Source organism: Micropterus salmoides, unplaced genomic scaffold (genome assembly GCF_014851395.1).
Source record: "Micropterus salmoides isolate LMB-PRFRI ecotype aquatic unplaced genomic scaffold, ASM1485139v1 Ms_hic_scaffold_21, whole genome shotgun sequence".
Taxonomy (NCBI): domain Eukaryota; kingdom Metazoa; phylum Chordata; class Actinopteri; order Centrarchiformes; family Centrarchidae; genus Micropterus; species Micropterus salmoides.
Genome location: NW_024041262.1, coordinates 22,813,620 through 22,834,004, shown reverse-complemented (window position 1 = coordinate 22,834,004; position 20,385 = coordinate 22,813,620). Strand labels below are relative to the sequence as shown.

The 20,385-nt window shown below is 39.8% G+C and overlaps 3 protein-coding genes and 1 long non-coding RNA gene across 5 annotated transcripts in view; 3 read left to right on the top strand and 1 right to left on the bottom strand.

Annotated features, from left to right (window-relative positions):
• The window catches only part of LOC119915598, a 30,078-nt gene that overhangs the window by 673 nt on the left and 9,020 nt on the right, over window positions 1-20,385 (bottom strand). Inside the window, exon 4 of the long non-coding RNA XR_005446972.1 lies at window positions 3,536-3,678. This is a non-coding gene — a long non-coding RNA (uncharacterized LOC119915598). The remainder of the gene's footprint in view (window positions 1-3,535; window positions 3,679-20,385) is intronic.
• LOC119915594 (homeobox protein Hox-D3-like) lies at window positions 1,700-20,348 on the top strand. Its single transcript, XM_038735194.1, has 4 exons — window positions 1,700-2,111; window positions 14,114-14,347; window positions 17,972-18,308; window positions 19,447-20,348. Exons 3-4 carry the CDS (start codon window positions 18,065-18,067, stop codon window positions 20,025-20,027), a joined length of 825 nt encoding a protein of 274 aa, XP_038591122.1. The 5' UTR covers window positions 1,700-2,111; window positions 14,114-14,347; window positions 17,972-18,064; the 3' UTR covers window positions 20,028-20,348.
• On the top strand, window positions 3,685-6,565 carry hoxb6b (homeobox B6b). 2 transcript variants are annotated; one of them, XM_038735195.1, is made up of 3 exons: window positions 3,685-4,866; window positions 5,866-5,898; window positions 5,987-6,565. In XM_038735195.1, exons 1-3 carry the CDS (start codon window positions 4,416-4,418, stop codon window positions 6,244-6,246), a joined length of 744 nt encoding a protein of 247 aa, XP_038591123.1. In that variant the 5' UTR covers window positions 3,685-4,415; the 3' UTR covers window positions 6,247-6,565. The 2 variants fall into 2 exon arrangements, with proteins under 2 accessions (XP_038591123.1, XP_038591124.1); XM_038735196.1 differs by lacking the exon at window positions 5,866-5,898.
• Window positions 6,956-9,537, top strand: hoxb5b (homeobox B5b). Its single transcript, XM_038735193.1, has 2 exons — window positions 6,956-8,103; window positions 8,579-9,537. The coding sequence occupies exons 1-2, from the start codon at window positions 7,506-7,508 to the stop codon at window positions 8,824-8,826; spliced, it is 846 nt and encodes a 281-aa protein (XP_038591121.1). The 5' UTR covers window positions 6,956-7,505; the 3' UTR covers window positions 8,827-9,537.

Genomic DNA, 20,385 nt, shown 5'->3' with positions numbered 1-20,385 from the left:
GTTATTTTTTAACTGTGATTTAGTTTCATCATCATTTATTGAAGATTTTTTTCATTCAATTTTCTGATTCTGTGCAAGAAAAACAATTCCAGCTATATTTTTTTCCTTTTTAGAAATATATATAGGCTATATATATCTTTATAACTTTGTTCTTATCGTTTATTTTGCTGCAGAGCTATTAAATAATGTTGGAGAGTTAAGTTCGCTCCTGAGTGTGGTTTCATCTTGAAACCTTTCAGTGAGTTAAAGAGGCCATAAAGTTTTACAGCATCTCTGCATCCGGTTCCTTTGTCTTGCTCGCAAAGAGACACAAAAAACGTTCCGTGGGAAATGTAGGCCTACACGTTGGACAATCATTTTAGAAGTGTGCAGAAATATTATTATTGTTTTATGTAAAAGAAATGTATGTATCCTTAAAATGTCTAATTAAGCATTTAACGCTTAAAAAAAACTCAACTTATCGACTGATTTGAATCGAAAGAGATTTTAATTCAATATTTTATTGAGCAAGGCCTCTGCCAAACACTTGGTTTAATTTATTAACTAAAATATTATAAAACAAAATAGATGAGAGACAGAAACTTACAGGCCTGCAGAGAAAAATAAATACAACTTTCAAAAACAGGCATAATTCAATTTAGGCTTTATTATTCTGCTCTTTTACGCAACATTTAGGACGATTATTAACGAACGTGTAGATTAAAAGACTTGAATTGCTTTTATTTTGGAAATATAACTTATTTTTTTATCAAAAGATACCAATTTTAAGGAAACGACCGTTGCTTTGTTGGAGTTTGTCTCTTAGAGGGCAAAAAGAGAAGAAAGCGAAGGAGGAGTGTATTGCACTTTAGGAATTTATGGTTTTATTGCGTCTATAAATGTCGGAAATCCTCGTTGGTGGTGGAAATTACCAACATGCCAGCTGGAAAAAAAGAGACTATTTTAAACAAACTAAACACGGAAATAACACATGAGAAACGATCATAAGAAGAAATAAGTTTTTAAAGAATTAATTTTAGCCTGAATGACTGTAGGGTGTGCGTTTAATTTTGTCCTGATGATCTTAATAGAAAAGTTGGCGAAGAACGTGCCGTTTAAAGTTTTTGTGACCTTAAAATCCCCCTCAGCACTGCAATCAGCCCAACACCATTTCCATCTTTGCCCTGTAATTGATCTGCGGTGACTGAAGGAAATCATCCATTTTGAGAAACCATAATAGTCTTTAATGCAAAAATCTTTTAGCCTGAAACCTTTTTATTCAAGCAGGAAAAAATAATATCAATCTTCCCGCGTTTACGCGATTATTTGGGTGCGTATTGAAAGAAAGAGATCACACGGTTTAGAATTTCAGAGGATTGGGGCCAAAATAATCTCGTATTAAATTATTAAACTTCTTAAATAACTGGAGAACACTGCATGTGTGATTAGAGAACGATAAGTAGCTGCACAGACCTTTTAGATGGAAACCAGACGCTGGAACAGCACCAAGTGCGTATCCAGCACAATGTCACAAAATGCATTTCTACATCCTTTTTATCTTGCTTTTTATCCTGCACCGAATGTAAACATTTCAGGCCAAGGAGAAAATAAAGATGGCGATGAGAAAGCACGTCTAAAGCACAAAAACGGCTGCTGTTTATTAAAATTTACAACTTTGCCATGGAAGTTTACGACTCGCCAGGCTCCGGGATTGGTTGCTGGCGGTCATGTGGACTGCAGGAATGGGAACTTATTTCCCATGAGGTTATATTGCAGCTGCTGTTTTCCACCGCTCATTCACTTAACCCTAGTAACACAACCTTTTCTTGGCTATTTGCGTACGCGTATTGCATATACATTGTTGTTGTTGTGAGAAACTGGCCGCCGTACGTGCGTAATTTTCCAAAAGTGGGCGATGGAGCCTCCGCGCGATGCCTCTCTGTGTGCGCCATATTAATGTGTTGTAGCTATATGTTCTTGAAAATGAGGAATCATGACACTCACGGAAGGTGGGATTACTTTCATGAAATCACTTGAACAAAGTGGGGAAATTTGGGGAGAAGACTGAGAGGAAGCGAGCGGATCTTCTGCGGAGTGGTACCCACACAGGAAATGATGGATTATCAACAAAGGTAAGGGCACCATGTTTCTAATATGCCGGCGATTAACTCGGCACAAGTGCGCTGCTGCAGCACTGTTGTGGCTGAACTGTCATTGTAGGCCTGATGTTTATATTACAGAAAATGGGAAGATCAGTCTTTAAGAAAAGGCAATTATCCAGTCCAAAGCATCTTTTTTGGGGGGTCCTGCGCTGTGTGAGCTATTCACAACCAGTTGCTGATCTCTGTGTTTAACCCGTGAGATGCTGCAGCGCCTTCAAAAGCGCCGACAGACCAGAATATTTGTGCTAAAATTTGAGAAAATAATCCTACTAATGTCCCAGGTTTGAGGCCTTTAGAGACTAACCATGTTTTATAATGAGGAGTTGTTTCGGCTGCAGATGATGATGATGACGATGATGGTGGTCAGACAGGGCCTATGCTTCCCCTGAGGCATATTTTGCTTAAAAAATCTGATAAATCTATCCACCTTTTACTCGTTTGACAGATTTTATTCTATTTCATTATATAGTTTTTGGTTTTATTCTTTAAAAAACTGTGAAAATTCCTTTAGGTTGTATTTGCGCGGCGCAGTCTCCTCGTCCAGCTGTTTCGCCTCCATTTTCCCCCCAAATCTTTTACAATTTTGGACAAATATTTTCTCTGTGGCCTTTTGTGTGATTTAGCAGAAACTACAGAGTCAAAAATCACAGCGTTGGACATTTAGTTGGATTTCTGGCGCCTCTGCAGCGCTTTTCTGTGTCTTGTTTGATGCTGCAGTTTTCTGAGAGCATCATGTGATCATGTGGAAACGTGTTATTGTCGCTCTGTCAGGACAGAATTTCGTCACTGGCTCTGTTTGTTTGCACTTTCCAGATGTACAGCAGCTGTCAGGCTGCAGGGCTGCGGCCTGGTTGAGAGGAGGCACCGTTTACTTACTGGAGCCAATTATCAAACTTTCAATGTTTTTCCAAACCGATATTAACTCAAATAAAATGATTTATATCAGGATCCACTGGATCTTAAAGAAAACAAAGACGAAAAACAGGATTATTTATTTTTGTATGAGCTAAATCCAATCCTGTGTTTATTTCTCTGCCTAATTAATTAAATAACACTGTAATAAATTTAAGATCCTCATTGTTTGAACAATAAAGTGCCTTATTTCGTTATCTTTGTTTACTTTTTATTTAATAAGGTAACTTTTCCAAAGGTGGAAGCTGATTTAAAAAGTAGAAATTGTCGTTATGGAATTATAAACATCATAAATATAAATAAATGCACTTAATTTTTTAAGTTGGAGGTTGTTTTTTTTATTATTTATTATTTTCTAAAAAAAACTCTAACAGTGTTTTTTAAAAACTATAAATTCAGGACTGACTGAAGTGAACAGTTATTGATGTGTTCCTAAATCATGATCCAGGAAAATACTCAGACTTTTAGACATTTATACTCACACAGTTTTTTAAAATTAGTTTCCACTTGATCACTGTGGGTGAAGATGATGATGATGATGGTCTATGTGGAAAAGCGTATCCTCCGTCCTGCTCTCTGCACGTCCTCGTGGACTTCAGCCACAGAAATCAGGACGAGCTCACACCTTTTAGAGAGTAAAACATCAACATTACGCATTTTTTTCTGCATCGACTTGGATTAATTGATGTATGTTTATGATTTCTGGCAGCTGCTTTGAGAATATAGTATTTTATTCGTGTGTTTATTAGTTACATTAGAAGCAAGTGAAGGTTATGGGCTCGAGGTGGATGTGGGGGGTGTTCGCCAGTGATTTGTGCGTAAATGAAAATAATGCACAAAATGTTTTCATTTGCCGTGTGTGTGTGTGTGTGTGTTTGTGCGTGTGTGTGTGTGCGAGGAGGGGGGGTTGTGCACGCGTGGTTGTTTATGGCGGAGAGGAGAAGTCCGGCTGTTTTACTGGACTGTATTTGCATAAAACGAAAAGTTATTACACACACAGTTGTTTGATATGTAGTATGTTGTTTTGTTTAGTGTACATGTATTTCTATGAGTCGCAGCACCTCTGTGAGTGTGTGCGTGAGCGTGCGTAAAGACCGACAGGCTCGAACGCTTCAATTCGATTCACCGGGGACCCCTGCGCGCAACAAGAGCCCCCCATGGGTCCAATAGTGCAAGCACAGACGGCGGTGATTGGCCAGCAGTTGATCAGATGGTACACTTCCCCTCTGTACTCAGTGGCACCTCACAACCCCCCCTTTCAGCAAAAACCAAATCTCGGATAAAGTAATGGCAAAACCACTTGGACTATAAAAGACAACAAATCATATTCCTCCGGAGTATATACACCCCGTTGTCCACCCAATGAGTTCCTATTTTGTTAACTCAACTTTTCCCGTGTCTCTACCGGGAGGACAGGACTCTCTCCTGGGTCAGATACCGTTATATTCCTCGGGATACACCGATCCGTTAAGACACTACTCCAACGCGGCCACATATGGAGCAGCTAACATGCAGGACAAGGTTTACCCAGCGTCCTACTACCAGCAGACGGGCGCAGCTGCCGCGGCCATCTACGGCCGGGCTGGCGGCGGAGCGCCCTGCGACTACAACCCGGTCGGGACTTTCTACAAGGACGCGGAGGGCTCGTGCGCTTTCTCTAGCCGCGAGGACCAGCCGCTGTTTGTCACTCAGGAGCATCAGCAGCGCAAAGCCGAGTGCCCGGAGCAGACTGTCAGTATGAGCAGCAGCATTGACGACAAGTCCTCCACTCTGATCTACCCGTGGATGCAGAGGATGAACGCCTGCTCCGCCGGTGAGTACAAAGATGCACGTTTAACTCTAACTGTTGTTGTCACGCTGCCCGGAGGTAAAAGGGTCCTGCTCTGCGTGATGAAGGCAGCATCCCGAGCATCGCACAGTTACCTGTCAGCTGCGTGAAGCTCGATACTCACATTAATATTTAATCAAAGTAACGTTTGAAAACAGAAACATCAAATAATCAGACAGAGCCGAAAGTAGAGTTTGAGATTATTGCGCACGGATCTTCATGCGCCTTCAGGGCTTTGGCTCATCATCATCACATACATACACTATCGCACGCGCACACACGCACGCACGCACATACAGACATGGCCTACATCACCCGAGCTCCAACTTAAAGCTCTTAGTGTCACATGGCATCTTCAGAATGGGCCTTTTTTCCGTTTTAAAGCGACACTAAATATCGCAGAAACACTTTCAGAAGCGATTAAATGTCCAAAATATAAACACTCAAGACGTTATAGCTACATGTTTGTTCATTATTGCGCAGCCTGCACTGATTGTACATCCGTACTGTAGTGTTAGAGAACAATATACTGATGTCATAAGAGAGAAAATACACCATGAGGTCACTTTTACGCACCACGCACTTTACACATTATAGGCTACAACCCATTGTAGCTTACATTAATGACATAATTAAGGAGATTAAAAAATAAAATACTGTTAATATCATTATAAACTATAGATAAGGCATGGCATGGTCATAAAAAAAGAATCTTACTGGAAATATAGTGATTTTATAGAATATATTCTTTTTAAATTAATATAGAGAGCCACTGTGAGACATTTGCGGACCTATAGGAAGAGGCTCCTATAGGAACATTATAGGAGAAAATAAAAAAAACACGGACAATAAAGTACAGTTAATTGCTGTATCATAATGTACTACTTTATAAACAACAAAAGATTGCATTTGAATGTTACAAGACTGTGATTTGGAGTTGAAAAACCCCAAGGATCTGAAATACCACTTTATTGTATTTTTCAGACACACGACTACAGATTTCGAGTGCACTTTCAGGTAGACTGGTCTCCTACACTTTCGAAATTCACTTAAGGCGAATATTTAATTATTAATTGATGAATTCTCTCTCTTTTTTTGGGTCCAGGTCCATTTGGGAACAGTGGCCGCAGGGGCCGACAGACCTACACCCGCTACCAGACTCTGGAGCTGGAGAAGGAGTTCCACTTTAACCGCTACCTGACCAGGAGGCGCCGGATAGAGATCTCCCACGCTCTGTGTCTGACGGAGAGACAGATCAAAATCTGGTTTCAGAACCGCAGGATGAAGTGGAAAAAGGAGAACAAACTCCTCAATCCGTCAAAGACACCCGAGGAGGAGGAGGAACAGGCGGAGAAAAAGAGCTAAAAGGACACTGAAAGAAAGGCATGTGTGCGCTTGTGTGCACACTTCCAAAATAAAATGATGTATTATTTCTTTGTAGATAAAGTGCTGCAAATCACATGTTAGGAACGTGTAGAGTGATTTTATTTCAGCATCTGCACGGTAATAATGTCTGCATTAGGTTAAAATCAGGTCCTCCTCTGTTTGTCCTTGTGCTAGTGTGTTTATTTAGGGGACTATGCAAAATCCGCCAAAATGTAAATAATTTTTAGTGTTTAGTTTTTGACAATGTTGTTACCTCATCATCGTAGGCCTACTGAGTTTTATTCTGATTATCCCCCCCCCCCCCCCCCCTCCTTATGACATTAACACAGGCTTTGTCCTTGTACTGTATACATCTTGTGGTGTGGTTGTTCTATAATAGTCTAGGCTTGTTGTTTACAGCTGTGCCATCAACAGTTACATTTGTACAGAAATGTTACATGTTATTTATTGTTGCTCACCATGTGTTCAATGCACATCTTGATATTGTGTGCAATATTTTGTTTAGGAAATTGTACATAGAAAAATAAAGGCTTTTTGATGTATATTGGACATTTTGTGGCGTCATTTATCCTCAAGAAATTATATAAATGTATAAATTATTATTATAATATAAGTATTATTGTTATCACCCTTATTATTAGTAGTATTAAGCTACTAATGTTATTATTATTATTATGGTATAAGGGTGCTGCACTGCTTCTGGAGTCACAATAAGCCTTTAAATTCATATATAACAAGTCTAAAGATTAAAATAATTTCCATAGTGACACTCTGCACGTTAAACTGCCAAATATCTGGCTGATAAGTCTCCGTTATGTGTTACCTGAGCCTTTTGTGGCCTATATTATCAGCGTGTTACATAAATGATGGATGACTCCGGGGCCTGACAGCGCGTCCCGGCGGGGCGTTATCACCTCTGTCCAGAAGATGGCGCTCTCTGCCTGCACGGCTCTCGGGGCGCAGCGGGGAGGCACCATTGACTGGAGCCTAACGACCATTATTTCGTCATCATTTGTAACCATGGAGCATGAATTACCTCTTGAAGTCATCAGTGAGGATTTACGACTGGTCAACAAAGGCACGTGATTCCCGAACGCTCTCCCATATTTGGCCGCATACCTGGCAAAGTACAGTAGGGCTTCATTGCTTATAATTCATGATTGCATCCATAAATCGTGCAAGCACACAGGATTATAGCGACAAAGATCTACAAATCGAGGCTTTAAAAATCCAAGCAAATGAGCTCTTACTTTGTAAACTCGTTCTCAGGGCGCTATCCAAATGGCTCCGACTATCAGTTACTAAATTATGGGACTAACGGCGCTGTGAACGGTTCCTTCAGAGACCCTGGCACCATGCACTCCGGGTCTTTCGGCTACAACTACAATGGCATGGACCTAACCGTGAACCGCACCAACACCGGCAGCCACTTCGGGGCCGTGAGGGAGGATGCCCGGGGATTCGCGCCGGACGCCCGGTACAGACAGACACCCAACTGCTCGCTCTCATCTCCAGATCCGGTGCCGCCGTCGTGCGCCACGGCCAGCCGGGAGCAGCTGGAACTAAAAAGCCCCTCTCCTCCCTCTGACCGGAGCACGACCTCGAGCGGCAACAATCTTAACAAAAACAACAGCGCTCATTTCACGGAGATAGAGGACGCCACCGTCGCCTCCGAGACCGAGGAAGGCGCACACAGCAGCGGCGGCTCCAGCACGGCACCTCGGGCGCAGCAGCAGCAGCACCAGGACCCCAACGCCACCTCCTCCACTCCCACATCTAATGATTGCCAATCGCCTCAAATATTCCCCTGGATGCGGAAACTGCACATAAGCCATGGTATATTTACACATCTAATAATATTTACTTTTGAAGGATGTCACGCTGACGGTGTGTCATAAATCTGTCAAGTGTTGCATGAGTGAGCAGGTTGGTGTGGATGATTTAGGAAAGGCAGTATTTGTAAAGTCTTTATGGGATTGTTTGCTTTCGGTGGGGTTGAGGTTAACTGCCGCTGGAGCCGGAGAGAAGGACGAGTTGTGAAATGTGGATTTGGGCATTTAAATGTGCGCTAAATGTGTGCAGGCTGGCTGTCGGCGAGAGCGTGAGATAAGGAAGGCAATAATGAACCGTGGAGTGCTGTTATGTGTCGTGTTGGTTGCATGCTTCCCTCCCTCCATCAGCTCATTTCATGTTGTGACCCCACATCCTCACGGTGAAGCCAAATAAAAACTCTTAGCAGCCAAACCCCACCTCTGTTGTTGTTGTTGTTCAGTGCAGTTGCTAATTTTGTGGATTTTCTGTAAAATTGTAGATATGACTGGACCTGATGGGAAAAGGGCCCGAACTGCGTACACCCGCTACCAGACGCTAGAGCTGGAGAAAGAGTTTCACTTCAATAGGTACCTAACCAGACGGCGGAGGATAGAGATAGCCCACGCCCTGTGTCTTTCGGAAAGACAGATCAAAATCTGGTTTCAGAACCGCAGGATGAAGTGGAAGAAGGACAATAAACTGAAAAGTATGAGTCTTGTAACAGGAGGCAGCGCCTTCCACAACTGAATAACTTTTGGGGAGAGTAAAAATAATAATAATAATGATAATAAAAAAGACAGAAAAAAGGAAGAAATCAATGAGTACTGTAAAGCTATTGAAAGCGCAGCACCTTTCAGCATGCTATTGTGATAGAAAAAGAAGTATTCTGTGGTCTTAAAAATGCAATTTTTAGTTTACTGTTGTTGTCCTATGATAGCTTAGATGTCCTATTTGGGAAAAAAACAAGATGTAAATATTATTTGGGGGTATTAATTGTCCATGCTTCTTGCTCTCTCTTGACGGTGTTTCAACTTGAGCTCTTTATTGTGACGGTCTAACAGGAGTAAATTCATTGTACAGTTACACACACACACACACAAAAAAGTTTCCAAACCATATGCTGCTCTTCATTGAATGTAAACCTAATGTATTCCGGGGCCATTCAAAGCGCTTTAGTGTCCGTTTTACTGCTATTTTTGATGGTTACCTTATTGCCAGATCCGTAAAGTTTCATAAACAAGCCACTGTGTAGCTCTAGGATATTTTGTGCATTTATAATTATTATTGTTTAGAACTAATTATGAGCAATGCAAATGTATTCAACCTGTCAATGTGATAAATTTTTAGTGCAAAGGGTTATTCTGTGGATAGGCAGTGATGTAAGCTTTTTTCGCCAATAAGCTTTTTGTATTTGTAAGTGAACTCATAGCGCTTGGAAATAAAGTTTCTCTAAATTGCTTTGAACGTGTCTCGACTGTATTATCAATTAGAATAAACACAATTAAAAGTCAAGTCATATTTAGGTTTTTTTCACAGCAAAGCGTGACAATTTCTGGTTTGACCCAAAGTAAACTCGCTAATGATTAACCTGTAAGAATGATAAAACTGTCACATGAACAACAACATTTTAGACTCCATTTTTTGGGGGGCTCCATTTAGCGGAGACACAAGTGACAGAGAAAACAGAAATATCTAACTTGTTTTTTTTTTAAACTTACCTCCTCTGACCTCTCTGCAGCGAGATGCGTGTTTGCCAAGTGGGAAATATTTTGGTGATAAAATCCCCAAAACAAAAAAGAGTGGCTTTGGCTTACAGGTATAAAGGCAAGGCTGAAGTTGGTAAAAATCCCTCCTTGCCAAAGATTGTATAGGCCTATATTACTTACAGACTGTGAAAAGTCACGTGAGGTCCATAAAGTTGGTTTTATGGTTTTGGGGAGTAGACAATGTACTATATAATTCACAACCTTGAATGAAAGTGACGGCTTAACTGCATGGATGGGACTGGAAAGGCTGGACTGGGGAAGGAAGCGGTATCCAGTCATATTTAGTGAGTTTAAGATGCTGGAAAACTTGGAAAAACAGGTTCCATAAAAAATATATTGTGGCTGCTTAAATTTAATTTTAAAATGTCAGATTAAATGTTGAGATTTTTATTCAGGGCTCTTGCACATTTTAGTTTAAACAAAAGGCTCTTTACACTCTTACAGTTTGAGATTTCTTCCACATTTGTACCCGCAGAGGAAGACTTATTATTTGGCACTTTTAATGCTTTGTCAAAATTAAAATGTCCAAACTTTTACTGTTTGGAAAATGTCTTTCTATAGGCTTCTGTTTCTTCTGCAATGGTAAATATTCATGAGAGTTTCTCTTATTAAGAGAAACAAACACAAAGTGCTTTATTTACAAACACAGGATGTTTAGCGGGGGGGGATAATCTCATTATTCGACTTTAAAACTAATTCGAGGCTTTATGCTGACATGAAACGAACTTGAGCGAGTTCCCGAAGTGATTTATTCCGATCCGTCAAGTCACCGAGCGGCCAAAGGTGAAGTCTCGGACAACCTCGAGCTGGACACAGGCTTCACTGACTTCACATAAAGACATTTCTGGCTATATGTGGGCTGTGGGCATTGTCTGTCGGGCACTAATAAAAGCACGATGATATTATATTCAGGAAACTAGGATGTATGAGACTTAGGCGATATTTTCAAAGTCTTTCCAAACTCATTTCAGGTAAAAAAAAAAAAAAAGGAAAAAAAAAAGTTAAAATCAGTGGTGGGCTATATGGGTCCCAGACATTTTCCACATATTCATAACTATTAAGTGGCAATTTAACCAGCGTAATGAGTATTGCATATTGATAGGGGTAATCTGTACCCGGATCTCATGCATAATTCATCGCGGCGGGGATCATCTCTGGGTCAGTAGACGATGTAGACTGCAGCCGCAGATGCGTCAGGAGGAAGCGCACTGCTGCCAGACTTTGCACTGTCATGATCGAGACTCAAATCTGCAAACAAATCTGGTGTTTTGCACACTAGATAATTAAATATTTTTATTTCTAAAGCAGTTTAAATTCTAGGTGGTGTGGTTTTTATTTAAAAAAAAACAATCACTGCAGACATGCTGCCTAAATTTAACATCATTAAGTTTATTTTTGTCTACTCTGCTTTGCATTAAGATTCGTTTGATGGTTTTAACATGTGTTTAGAAAGTGCTGCAAGTTATATAGTAAATAATATGGTTTTAAGCACCATAAACAGTATTTTTAACCGCGTATGGGTCGTATTTTGTGGAATAAAATATATTTAAACACTATTTCCTAACACAGCTTCAATTCATCGCAATTAATTAGGTAATCAATTGCCAAAATAGGTTTTTAAAGCAAACTTAAATAAGAAAACTGTCTTTATTTCACAATTAAACAAGTAAAATAAGCCAAACTTCATAACAATGATGATTTTAATTTAATCCGCCACTTCTCACATATAATTAAACACATTTAACAATTAACCAAAAGGATGACATACGTGAAACAGATGTCACCTTGGACGGATTTTTAGACCAGTTTTTGGTGCCATGGATGCTCAACATCTGGCACGCTGTGTTTGTCTGTGTTGAGGTGATGTAATGCAGCGTCCTGCCAGCAGAGGGCGCCTCAGACCGACCCGGCTGATGATGGATGGGTTTTTTCTTTTCCCCTGATCAGGCCCTTCTCATCAGGGGCATGTAGGTTACAGAGCAGAACATAGAAACACCAGTATCCCTCCTCGCGTGTTTATTAGTTACCTCTTTAGGTTTGTCCAGGCTGAGTGGAAAGAATAAACCTTTAATCCCAGAGACTTTGAACTGAGAGTGAAACTCTCTTTGGAGGTTGTGCTTTTAAACATAGGGCCTGATTGTAGCCTGAGCTTCTATTAAATTTTACTTTATTATAGTATATTTGCTCAAGTACTGCACTTAAGTACAATTTTTAGCTACTTGTACTTTACTTGAGTATTTTCATTTTATGCCACTTTAAACTCCACTACATTTCAGAGGCAAATATTGTACTTTTGACTCCACTTCATTTATCTGACAGCTATTATATATCTAATAATCTTAGTAATTAAGATTTTACTTATGAAAGAGGATAGACCTTTTCAGCTAAGACACCGTTAAAAATTAAGGCTCCCAATCTTTTTGGCCTATGACCCGTTGCAAAGATGTCTGTGAGTTATTCCACCAAAGAGATTTTTTCATTTAAATGACCAATATTTTACAAAAAATGCAAAGTGAAGATTAGAGAAAACAACCCCTTAGATTTATATGGTGACCCTTTGGAGGGACCCGACCCCTAGGTTGGGAAACACTGCACTAAACACCCAAACTGTACAAAATACTATGTGTATCAATGTGTAAGTATATTACTGTACACACTAATGCATCAGTATTAACAATCTCATACGTCATTTATAATAATACATCACTCACAGGGGCTGTTTTCTGCAGAATGAGTACTTTTACTTTTAGTATTTTGTTGCTTACACTTCTGTACTTCAACTTGTAATGAGGTATTTTGACATTGTGTTATTGGTACTTTTACTTAAGAACAGGACCTGAGAACTTCTTCCACCACTGGGAGCCTGAAATATGTATATATACCAGATACACGTACTTTCTGTGTTGTACAACGTATCTGCAGCCTTTGACAGTGACACAAATTGTCACATTGTTCCTTAAATTAGCTCATAATGTGAATAAATACTAAGTTTAACATGTTTATGTTCATTTTCTTTTATCAAACTCATCATGATATCAAGTAAAATAGCAGTAAAATATCTGTCTAAACCTATGTAGGTATATTTTTGGTACTGTACTTTCAACAAATTACTTTATTATTGCTTAATAAATCATCAACTAATGCTTTATAGATAATGTTAATAACAACTTCTGGGTTAGCAGGTTGTAGAAACTACTTTTGAATGACTGATCTGAGGAGTTATTATTAGAAAAACATAAAATCCATTTATTATTAACACTTATCACTTCAGAGCCTTTATTAAAGGCTTATTAACATTTATGACTTATTCACATTTATAACTGCAGACTTAGTGATTATTCCCCTTTATTAATAACTTATTATCATTTATAACTGCTCACTAGATTAAACCCCTTAATTAATGACTTATTGACTTATAACTTCAGACATAATGTATAAAAACCCTTTAATAATGACTTATTAACATCTACAATTGCGCACTTGACGTATTAAACCCCTTTAATAAGGACTTATTGACATTTACACCTGCAGACTTCATGGTTTATTAGAAAATGAGGCATTTTAAATGGATTACGAACATTTATAACTGCATTATTACCAAATAGAAAGGGATAAACACCAGCATGTTGGCTTTTTCACAACCTGCCAACCCAGAATTTGTTCTGATCTATGCTTATAATGAAACTAAATGATTTACTAACCATTAATAAAGCTGTTAATAGTAAATTATAAACACTTTGGGCAGAAAGAGGTAACTTTTAAAGACAAGATCACATCTAAAAAGTGAAAACTCTGCTTTCCTAAATCTGAGAGCATTGTTTTTTAATATTTGGACATTGTAAATAATTAAGGAGGCTGCAGCTTCTGTCTGCATGTTTGCAGAGGCAGACGACCTGTCATCTATATGTACCCTGTAGATCCGAATTTGTGTAGATTTTGCAGCAGCCACAAGTTCGCATCTTGGGGAGTATATAGGCGATGACGCTTCACCTCGAAGGGAAGAAAATTTAAAAAACAAGAAAATACTAATTGCTTTCTGTATGTTCATCTGTGCAACAAAGCTTTGGTAACTTAATAATTCATAACACAATTTTAAGGCACATAATAAGGACCCTGCTGCGTATTTGATGTTTTCTCTGCCTGGTAATATGTGTTGAAAATGTTTTTTTGTGTACGACAGGGGTTCTGTGGGTGAGTGCTCACACACAGAGCTGCAGGCCTGCAGAGTAAATATCTTTCAGTGTTTTTTCCTTTTTCTCTTCTTTTAGCTGCACATTGTTGGAGAATATGACATCTGTGAAAGTTGCAGGACAGGCCCTCAATGTGGGGCATTGTTCGGCACATCATTTATCTTCCTTTCACTGCACTGCCTGTAGTCGAGGAGGAGTTTTAGTTTGCAGGGAAATGTGAGCTGGACCTCCTCAACAAACAGCTCCAACAGACGACCGACGGACTGGACTGAGAATCTGTGCTGATGAAAAGATGAGATCCAAAAGGAAAAGGTGAGTTTTCCAAACATGGATTTTTACTGTGTTGATAACAGAAGTGCAGAAGTGAAGTCAGTGTGGTTTTAAATTTGACTTGAGGGAATAATGTAGCTTTTATAAGCATAAACAGCTTATAACACTGTATTGTGTTTGTAAGCAAAAGTAAGGATACTTTTAAGTGTCAGCAATTATATCTTCTGATGCTAATGTATATTATTACTGTTTATACACCAGCTTACACTTACCACTTATAGTTGTCAATAAACACATATCTGCTGTTATAAATACAATTATTAAGTGTTTTTACGCTGCTTGTAAATGTTAAAGTCATTAGTGTTACAGGCCTAATCTGCTGGTTTAAAGCTCCTGTTTAAATGTTTTATGTGATGTGAACTTTCATCTTGATTCAGATGCTCTTTTTTTTTTATTCTCACTGTATTTTAATTATATTTATTTATGTATTTGTTAGTTTATTTATTTGCTTTGTTGCTTATGTTGTCTGTGGGAAATGAAGTTGCTGCTGCTGCCTTTGAATTAATTCTGAGCCATAAATCTCCTCCTTGCGGACACGTGGTTCCTGCAGCTAATTGACAAGAGAGGTTGCAGTGCGCTGCATTTGTCAGCAGGCCTGCAGACTGAATGGAGGTGGTGGTGCTGGTGTTGGTGGGTGTGTGGGGGTGAGAAAGAGGTGTGTGTGTGTGTGTGTGTGTCCATCACAAATCAGACAGGCAGCATGAAGAGTGTGGAGCTCGCCGTGGTGATGAAGATGGGATGTAAAGTGCAGCTCAGGGATGTCACATCTGAATGATAACTGTGTGTCACCCACTACAGGCCACAGGGATCAAACATTAATTTATATTTATACTGTATGTCTTCATTCAGTACACTGACGTATCCTGTCAGTCCATCTGCATTTTGCCCCTCAAGTCTCCTCCTCCTCTTTCACCTTGCTGGCTCATATATCTTAGACTTGGTCTTTTTGATGACAGCCCACTTATTGCTGATTTTCTTTGTGTTTATATGGCACTTTTTTACAGCAACATGTGGGCTATGAGAGAGATTTATGGCGGCTACACAAAACTACCGCCTCCATAAAGTTGTGCCAGATTTCCAGAGCTTTAAGCCACATTTCAGTGCCTTCATCAGCGAGTTAGCTCAGTTGTAATTGTTATTTTCTCCATGATAACAGTGGAGACAATAAGCTAATAAAACCAAAGGGATGTGGCTGCAAGCTCCTGACAGTTTGCAATAAGACCTTATGCTAAATTTTTGTCAAACTGCTATTTCCCTATAGGTTAATAGTGAATCTTCAAGCTCAATGCTGCAGCTTGCTTGCAGGGTTGCTACATTGTACTGCATTAGCTTCAGCCAAGGCATGTGCATGTGTAACTAATGACGTGGCAACAGAGTGCAGATGCAAAATGGCTTTGGTATTTTATGTAAAGCTTTTGAATAGATTCTTTAAAATTTAACTAAATAAGCTTTTCTTATTTAGATGCTTATCTATAACTTTTATATCTGGAGATAAGGTAAACCACTTAGACATGCTCCCTCAATTTTCAAATCTTCTTTGGGCAACATGCATGGATCAGAGATCAAAGGTGCATATTTGCATTAATTAACTCTACTTAGTTAAATATTACCTTTCAGAGCCAATCAAAGCGATCGAGCAAAACGTGAAGATGAGAGATCAAAGCACCGCCAATCGATCCCCCTGCAGCAGTCTGATGGTCACCCATGTAAACCAGACCAGCTCCTGTCCAGGCCTCATTACAGCATAAACTCCTTCTGCTGTCTGCCTTCCCCCTATTTATTATTTGTATCACTTATTTAAATCAGAAAAATCTCATTGCGTATACAAGAGGTAATGCTCTTTGTATGTGAGTGTGTAAACACAGCCAGGCTTATACTGATAGCTTTCTTTGCCCTGAGTAATTTATGGCATCTCTGGCATCGGTCCTAAAGGGGATGTTTGAATTTATTATTACAGCGCTGGACAAGTTCCCAGGACTGTTTAAACTAAACAGAGATGCAGCTGCTTGTCTGTTCATATAAGTGTGATGTCAGGGCTGAAAATGCAACTTGAATGCGTCAGAATAAAATTAAAAACTAGCAGCTTTCTGGCTCATTTTGGTGGCGGAAAGGCGTTTTTCTTAACAGACCATTTTCCTTATCTAAATCCACTTAAAATGAGGTTGACTGCCAAAATATTTCAGCTTTGTCTGGCCTTTCTTAAGCCACCTTAATGCTTTTTTGGGGGGATTTTCATGCTGCTCTAATTGCCATAAAGATGTAGAGGTAGTCAATTCGCCATAAAGGAAAGCGTAAAAAAGCAATGTCTTATCTTTATCACAGAGGCTATTACCATATATGAAACTGAGCTTGCATGATCAGCAGAAACGGTGTCTTTTTTTCCCCCCCACACACACCCACACACGCTGACATTGTGTGCAGAAATGCTCTGCAGGGCGGTCTGAGCTGCAGAAACACTGTCCACTCTGCTTCACCCCACTGGCATGGAAAGCCACTATCACCGCCACATCTTATTGCTAGAGCCGCTTTCTCTGCAGGGATTATTCTAATCTGGGAGGTTTAAAAAAAAGGTGAGAGGAAACCTGTGTATTTGTTTTCCGGGAGGATTGTTTCAGTTCGGGATGAATGTAGGTTGTGAAGGTAAGGCAGCCGGGGTGTTGTGCCGCGGACTGGGTTATGTGTCTTTATGATTTACGAGCCTGACTCCAGCCGCGGTTCAACCAGAGTTCATGAAGCCGCATGCCTCCAGACTTATTCTCTCTCACTGCTTCTCTCTTCGTCCTTAAAACTGCTGCTTAATAATTCTGTTCTGTTTCGGAGGAATTAAATTTGATTAAAATGTATTGAATGGAAAGATGGTTTTCTTTTTATCGCGTTTTCTTTCGGTGCAGACTGTAAAAAAAACCCGCTGCAGCGCACAATGGACTTCTGTTTTATTTTGTGTTTGATGGATGGGTATTTTAGTAGATTGTGATATAACATTACATTTTTCTCCTTGAAAATGTTACAGACTGAACTATCCATTAACTGAATAAAGGCTGTTATTTATAAAGCCGCACAGGCCTGGTGTAATTTGAAGAAACACACAATTGAAAATTACTTATATTTATATTAAATATATTTTCTTTATTATGGCCTTAATTATGTTTGGATGTGTGTGTGTGTGTGTGTGTGTAGACTAATTATTTTTTGCCATTTGTTCTTGGTACCACTATTATTACTGTTTCATTTGTTATCTTAGGCTATTGCCTATCCTTTTAAAATCCTAAGAAACAACCTTGTTTCATACCTGAAATTATTATATATCCTTTGTTTTAGCTGTTTTACAACACAATGAAAAATAAGCCTGGCTCTAGGCCTGTGAGGTCTAGACTAACTCTTAGAGGTAAATAATAGGGAAATAATTTAATTTCTGCCCAGATTCTACAAGATTATCCTCGAATTTGTGTTTTTCAGATGTTTTTTTCTACCAAACTCTTAATTTCCCATTGCCTCTCTGGCCAGGAGAGGCTTGCTATTCATGTCAGCATACTATTGAGTTGATAAGATGGATCATGCAGTCTCCTCCCTGATTCTGTCTACGTCTTTTTCTCTGGATCCTCTCAGGCCAGAAGCCCAGGGCTTTCTGGAAACCTGCCATGTGACATTTGGCTGCCAGCGCTCCATCAGAAGGTCAAAGGGGACCCCGGTGCACATTTAATGGAAATGCAGAAAACCAGTGCGACACAAAACACCCAGCACCACGACTTCTTCAGCGAGTCTTTGGAGGATGTTAGTGGGTTTGCGTACACTCATCAAGCAGCCTCACAAGTGGAGACGTTTGAGCGCACGTTTCCCCTGAGGTCAAAACAGCAAAACCCCAAGTTCCCTATGAGCAAAAAGATTTTCCCCTGGATGAAAGAGTGCAGACACTCAGATCAGAAACAAGGCAGAAGAATCGCAGGTCTGTATGACATAAGGAAGAGGCCTTTTAATAAACTAGCTCTTGCAGTTCATTGATGAAATGAGCTTTATATGTTCTCCTTTTCAGGTTCAAAAGCTATTAATCAAGCTACAGTCAGAAGAACAAACACACATTGGCGCAGTGTTTAAGGCTCACATCATTTTTAGGATGTGATTTAAAGCAACAAACACTAACATTTATTTGTAAAGCCCTTTAAAAAAAATAATTCCAATGAAAAAACAATTAAAATAACAGAAATCATTTGGACAGAAGACTAATTAACTCAGAAATCCAAGTTCACAAGGTGTTTAGTATAGAAACCATCGATGTAATGCTTCCCTTCATTTACCTTTACCTTTCAGTCAAGGGGTTTTATATAACCCAAAACTAAGGTTGTCTCAGAAGCCTTTACAGTTTGTACAGATATTAACATGCAACCTTGAATCTTGATTCAAGGAACAATTCAGAATATCTGTCCCTTATTGGATTAATTTAACAGTGCACACCACTTTTGGAAAAACAAAACAAAAGCACAGTATGCCAGCTAATCCTACAGACTACTGGTCACCATATCCAAACTGTCAGCCTATAATCTTTGTGTACCACCCATAACTCACTTGTAAACAACCTTGTGCCTGTGGTCTTATGATGGCTTTGTTGTTTTATTTCCCTTTTTCTCTCTCTCACCTAGTTGTTATTGATTTGTATGCCTATATTGTCTTAATATTAAGTGTTTGTTACACATTTATTTATACAGGTTAGGGTGGCTGAGCATGCATGCTGTTAACAGTTTAGTATATGAACAAAATAACATGAACATATTTAATTAATAAAACAGAAAACTGACAGTAGGCTAAACAATGTAAAGACTGAGATTGTTGTCGTTTTGTTTTGCCTGTCCATCGATTTCACTGGTTGTAGTTGTTTTAATGTAGCCAATGGTTTTGATGTTATGTTATTCTTGGGTGAAACAACACTGTGTGGTTTGGCAACAACTTAACAATAACAGCATCAGGCAGGCAGAGAAAACTATTGAGAATGTTTCTGAAACCATAATAAAAAGAAGGGAGAAATGGAGACACCTCCCACTACAAGCCGGTCAATCTTGTTTTTTTTTTCTGTGTGTTTGTCTCCACAGACTGCACCGTCAACGACAAGTGCCCAAGCGCGACACCGGCCTCCAAGAGGACGCGCACCGCGTACACGAGCGCGCAACTGGTAGAGCTGGAGAAGGAGTTCCACTTCAGCCGCTACCTGTGCAGGCCGCGGCGGGTGGAGATGGCCAACCTGCTCAACCTCCAGGAGAGGCAGATCAAGATTTGGTTCCAGAACCGGAGGATGAAGCAGAAGAAGGATGAGAGATTGCAGGGCCTCACCACCACCACCACCACCACCACTACCACCTCCTCCTCACCTCTTTCCTCACCCTCCGCACCGGGCAGCCCCACTCTGTCGAGCCTGGGTTATGTCCATCTGGGCGGGGATTACCAACCGGCCTCCCCTCCGCTCAAGTCCCAACAACACCAGCCGGCGTACACGGCAGAATACTCCAAATATCCAGCTCCAGGCTTCACGCACGGCCCGCAATTTAATACGCAGTACAACACGCACAGCACCTCACACACAACAGACCCTAATGTGGATCTTAACTTGTCATATTTCTCACAGAGCTGCACTCAGGACAGAATCATGCAAGCTCCGAAACTGAGTCATCTGTAGACACTCAGTTCCTCTAGCCTCCAGAAAAACTTTCCTTTTAATTTATAGAGGAAGACTCCACTGATCTGTCTTGATGCATGCTATTTATTTTTATTTATTTTCACAAATTAATCTAAATATTAGTCTCAAGTCTTATTCATTTTTATTTATTCATCTTGTGCATTTTTATATTGTTGTGTTAAAGTTTACAGCCGGGCCTCTTCTAATCATTTTTAGAGAAATTAGGAAAGGCTGTAATCCAGCCCTGTGTTGTTTAAATTATAATGTTCACTGCTGTTGTTTCAGCTGCACAAATAAACGCAATTTGTTGAGATTTCCCCACCAGACTCTCCAGAGTAAACACTTCTCCTAGAGCCAG

Coding starts and splice junctions, on each gene's coding strand:
- hoxb5b (XM_038735193.1), top strand. CDS start 7,506: ATGAGCTCTTACTTTGTAAACTCGTTCTCAGGGCGCTATCCAAATGGC. Junction 8,104..8,578: donor GAAACTGCACATAAGCCATG/GTATATTTACAC, acceptor GTAAAATTGTAG/ATATGACTGGACCTGATGGG.
- hoxb6b (XM_038735195.1), top strand. CDS start 4,416: ATGAGTTCCTATTTTGTTAACTCAACTTTTCCCGTGTCTCTACCGGGA. Junction 4,867..5,865: donor GATGAACGCCTGCTCCGCCG/GTGAGTACAAAG, acceptor TGTATTTTTCAG/ACACACGACTACAGATTTCG. Junction 5,899..5,986: donor GATTTCGAGTGCACTTTCAG/GTAGACTGGTCT, acceptor TTTTGGGTCCAG/GTCCATTTGGGAACAGTGGC.
- LOC119915594 (XM_038735194.1), top strand. CDS start 18,065: ATGGAAATGCAGAAAACCAGTGCGACACAAAACACCCAGCACCACGAC. Junction 18,309..19,446: donor ACAAGGCAGAAGAATCGCAG/GTCTGTATGACA, acceptor TTGTCTCCACAG/ACTGCACCGTCAACGACAAG.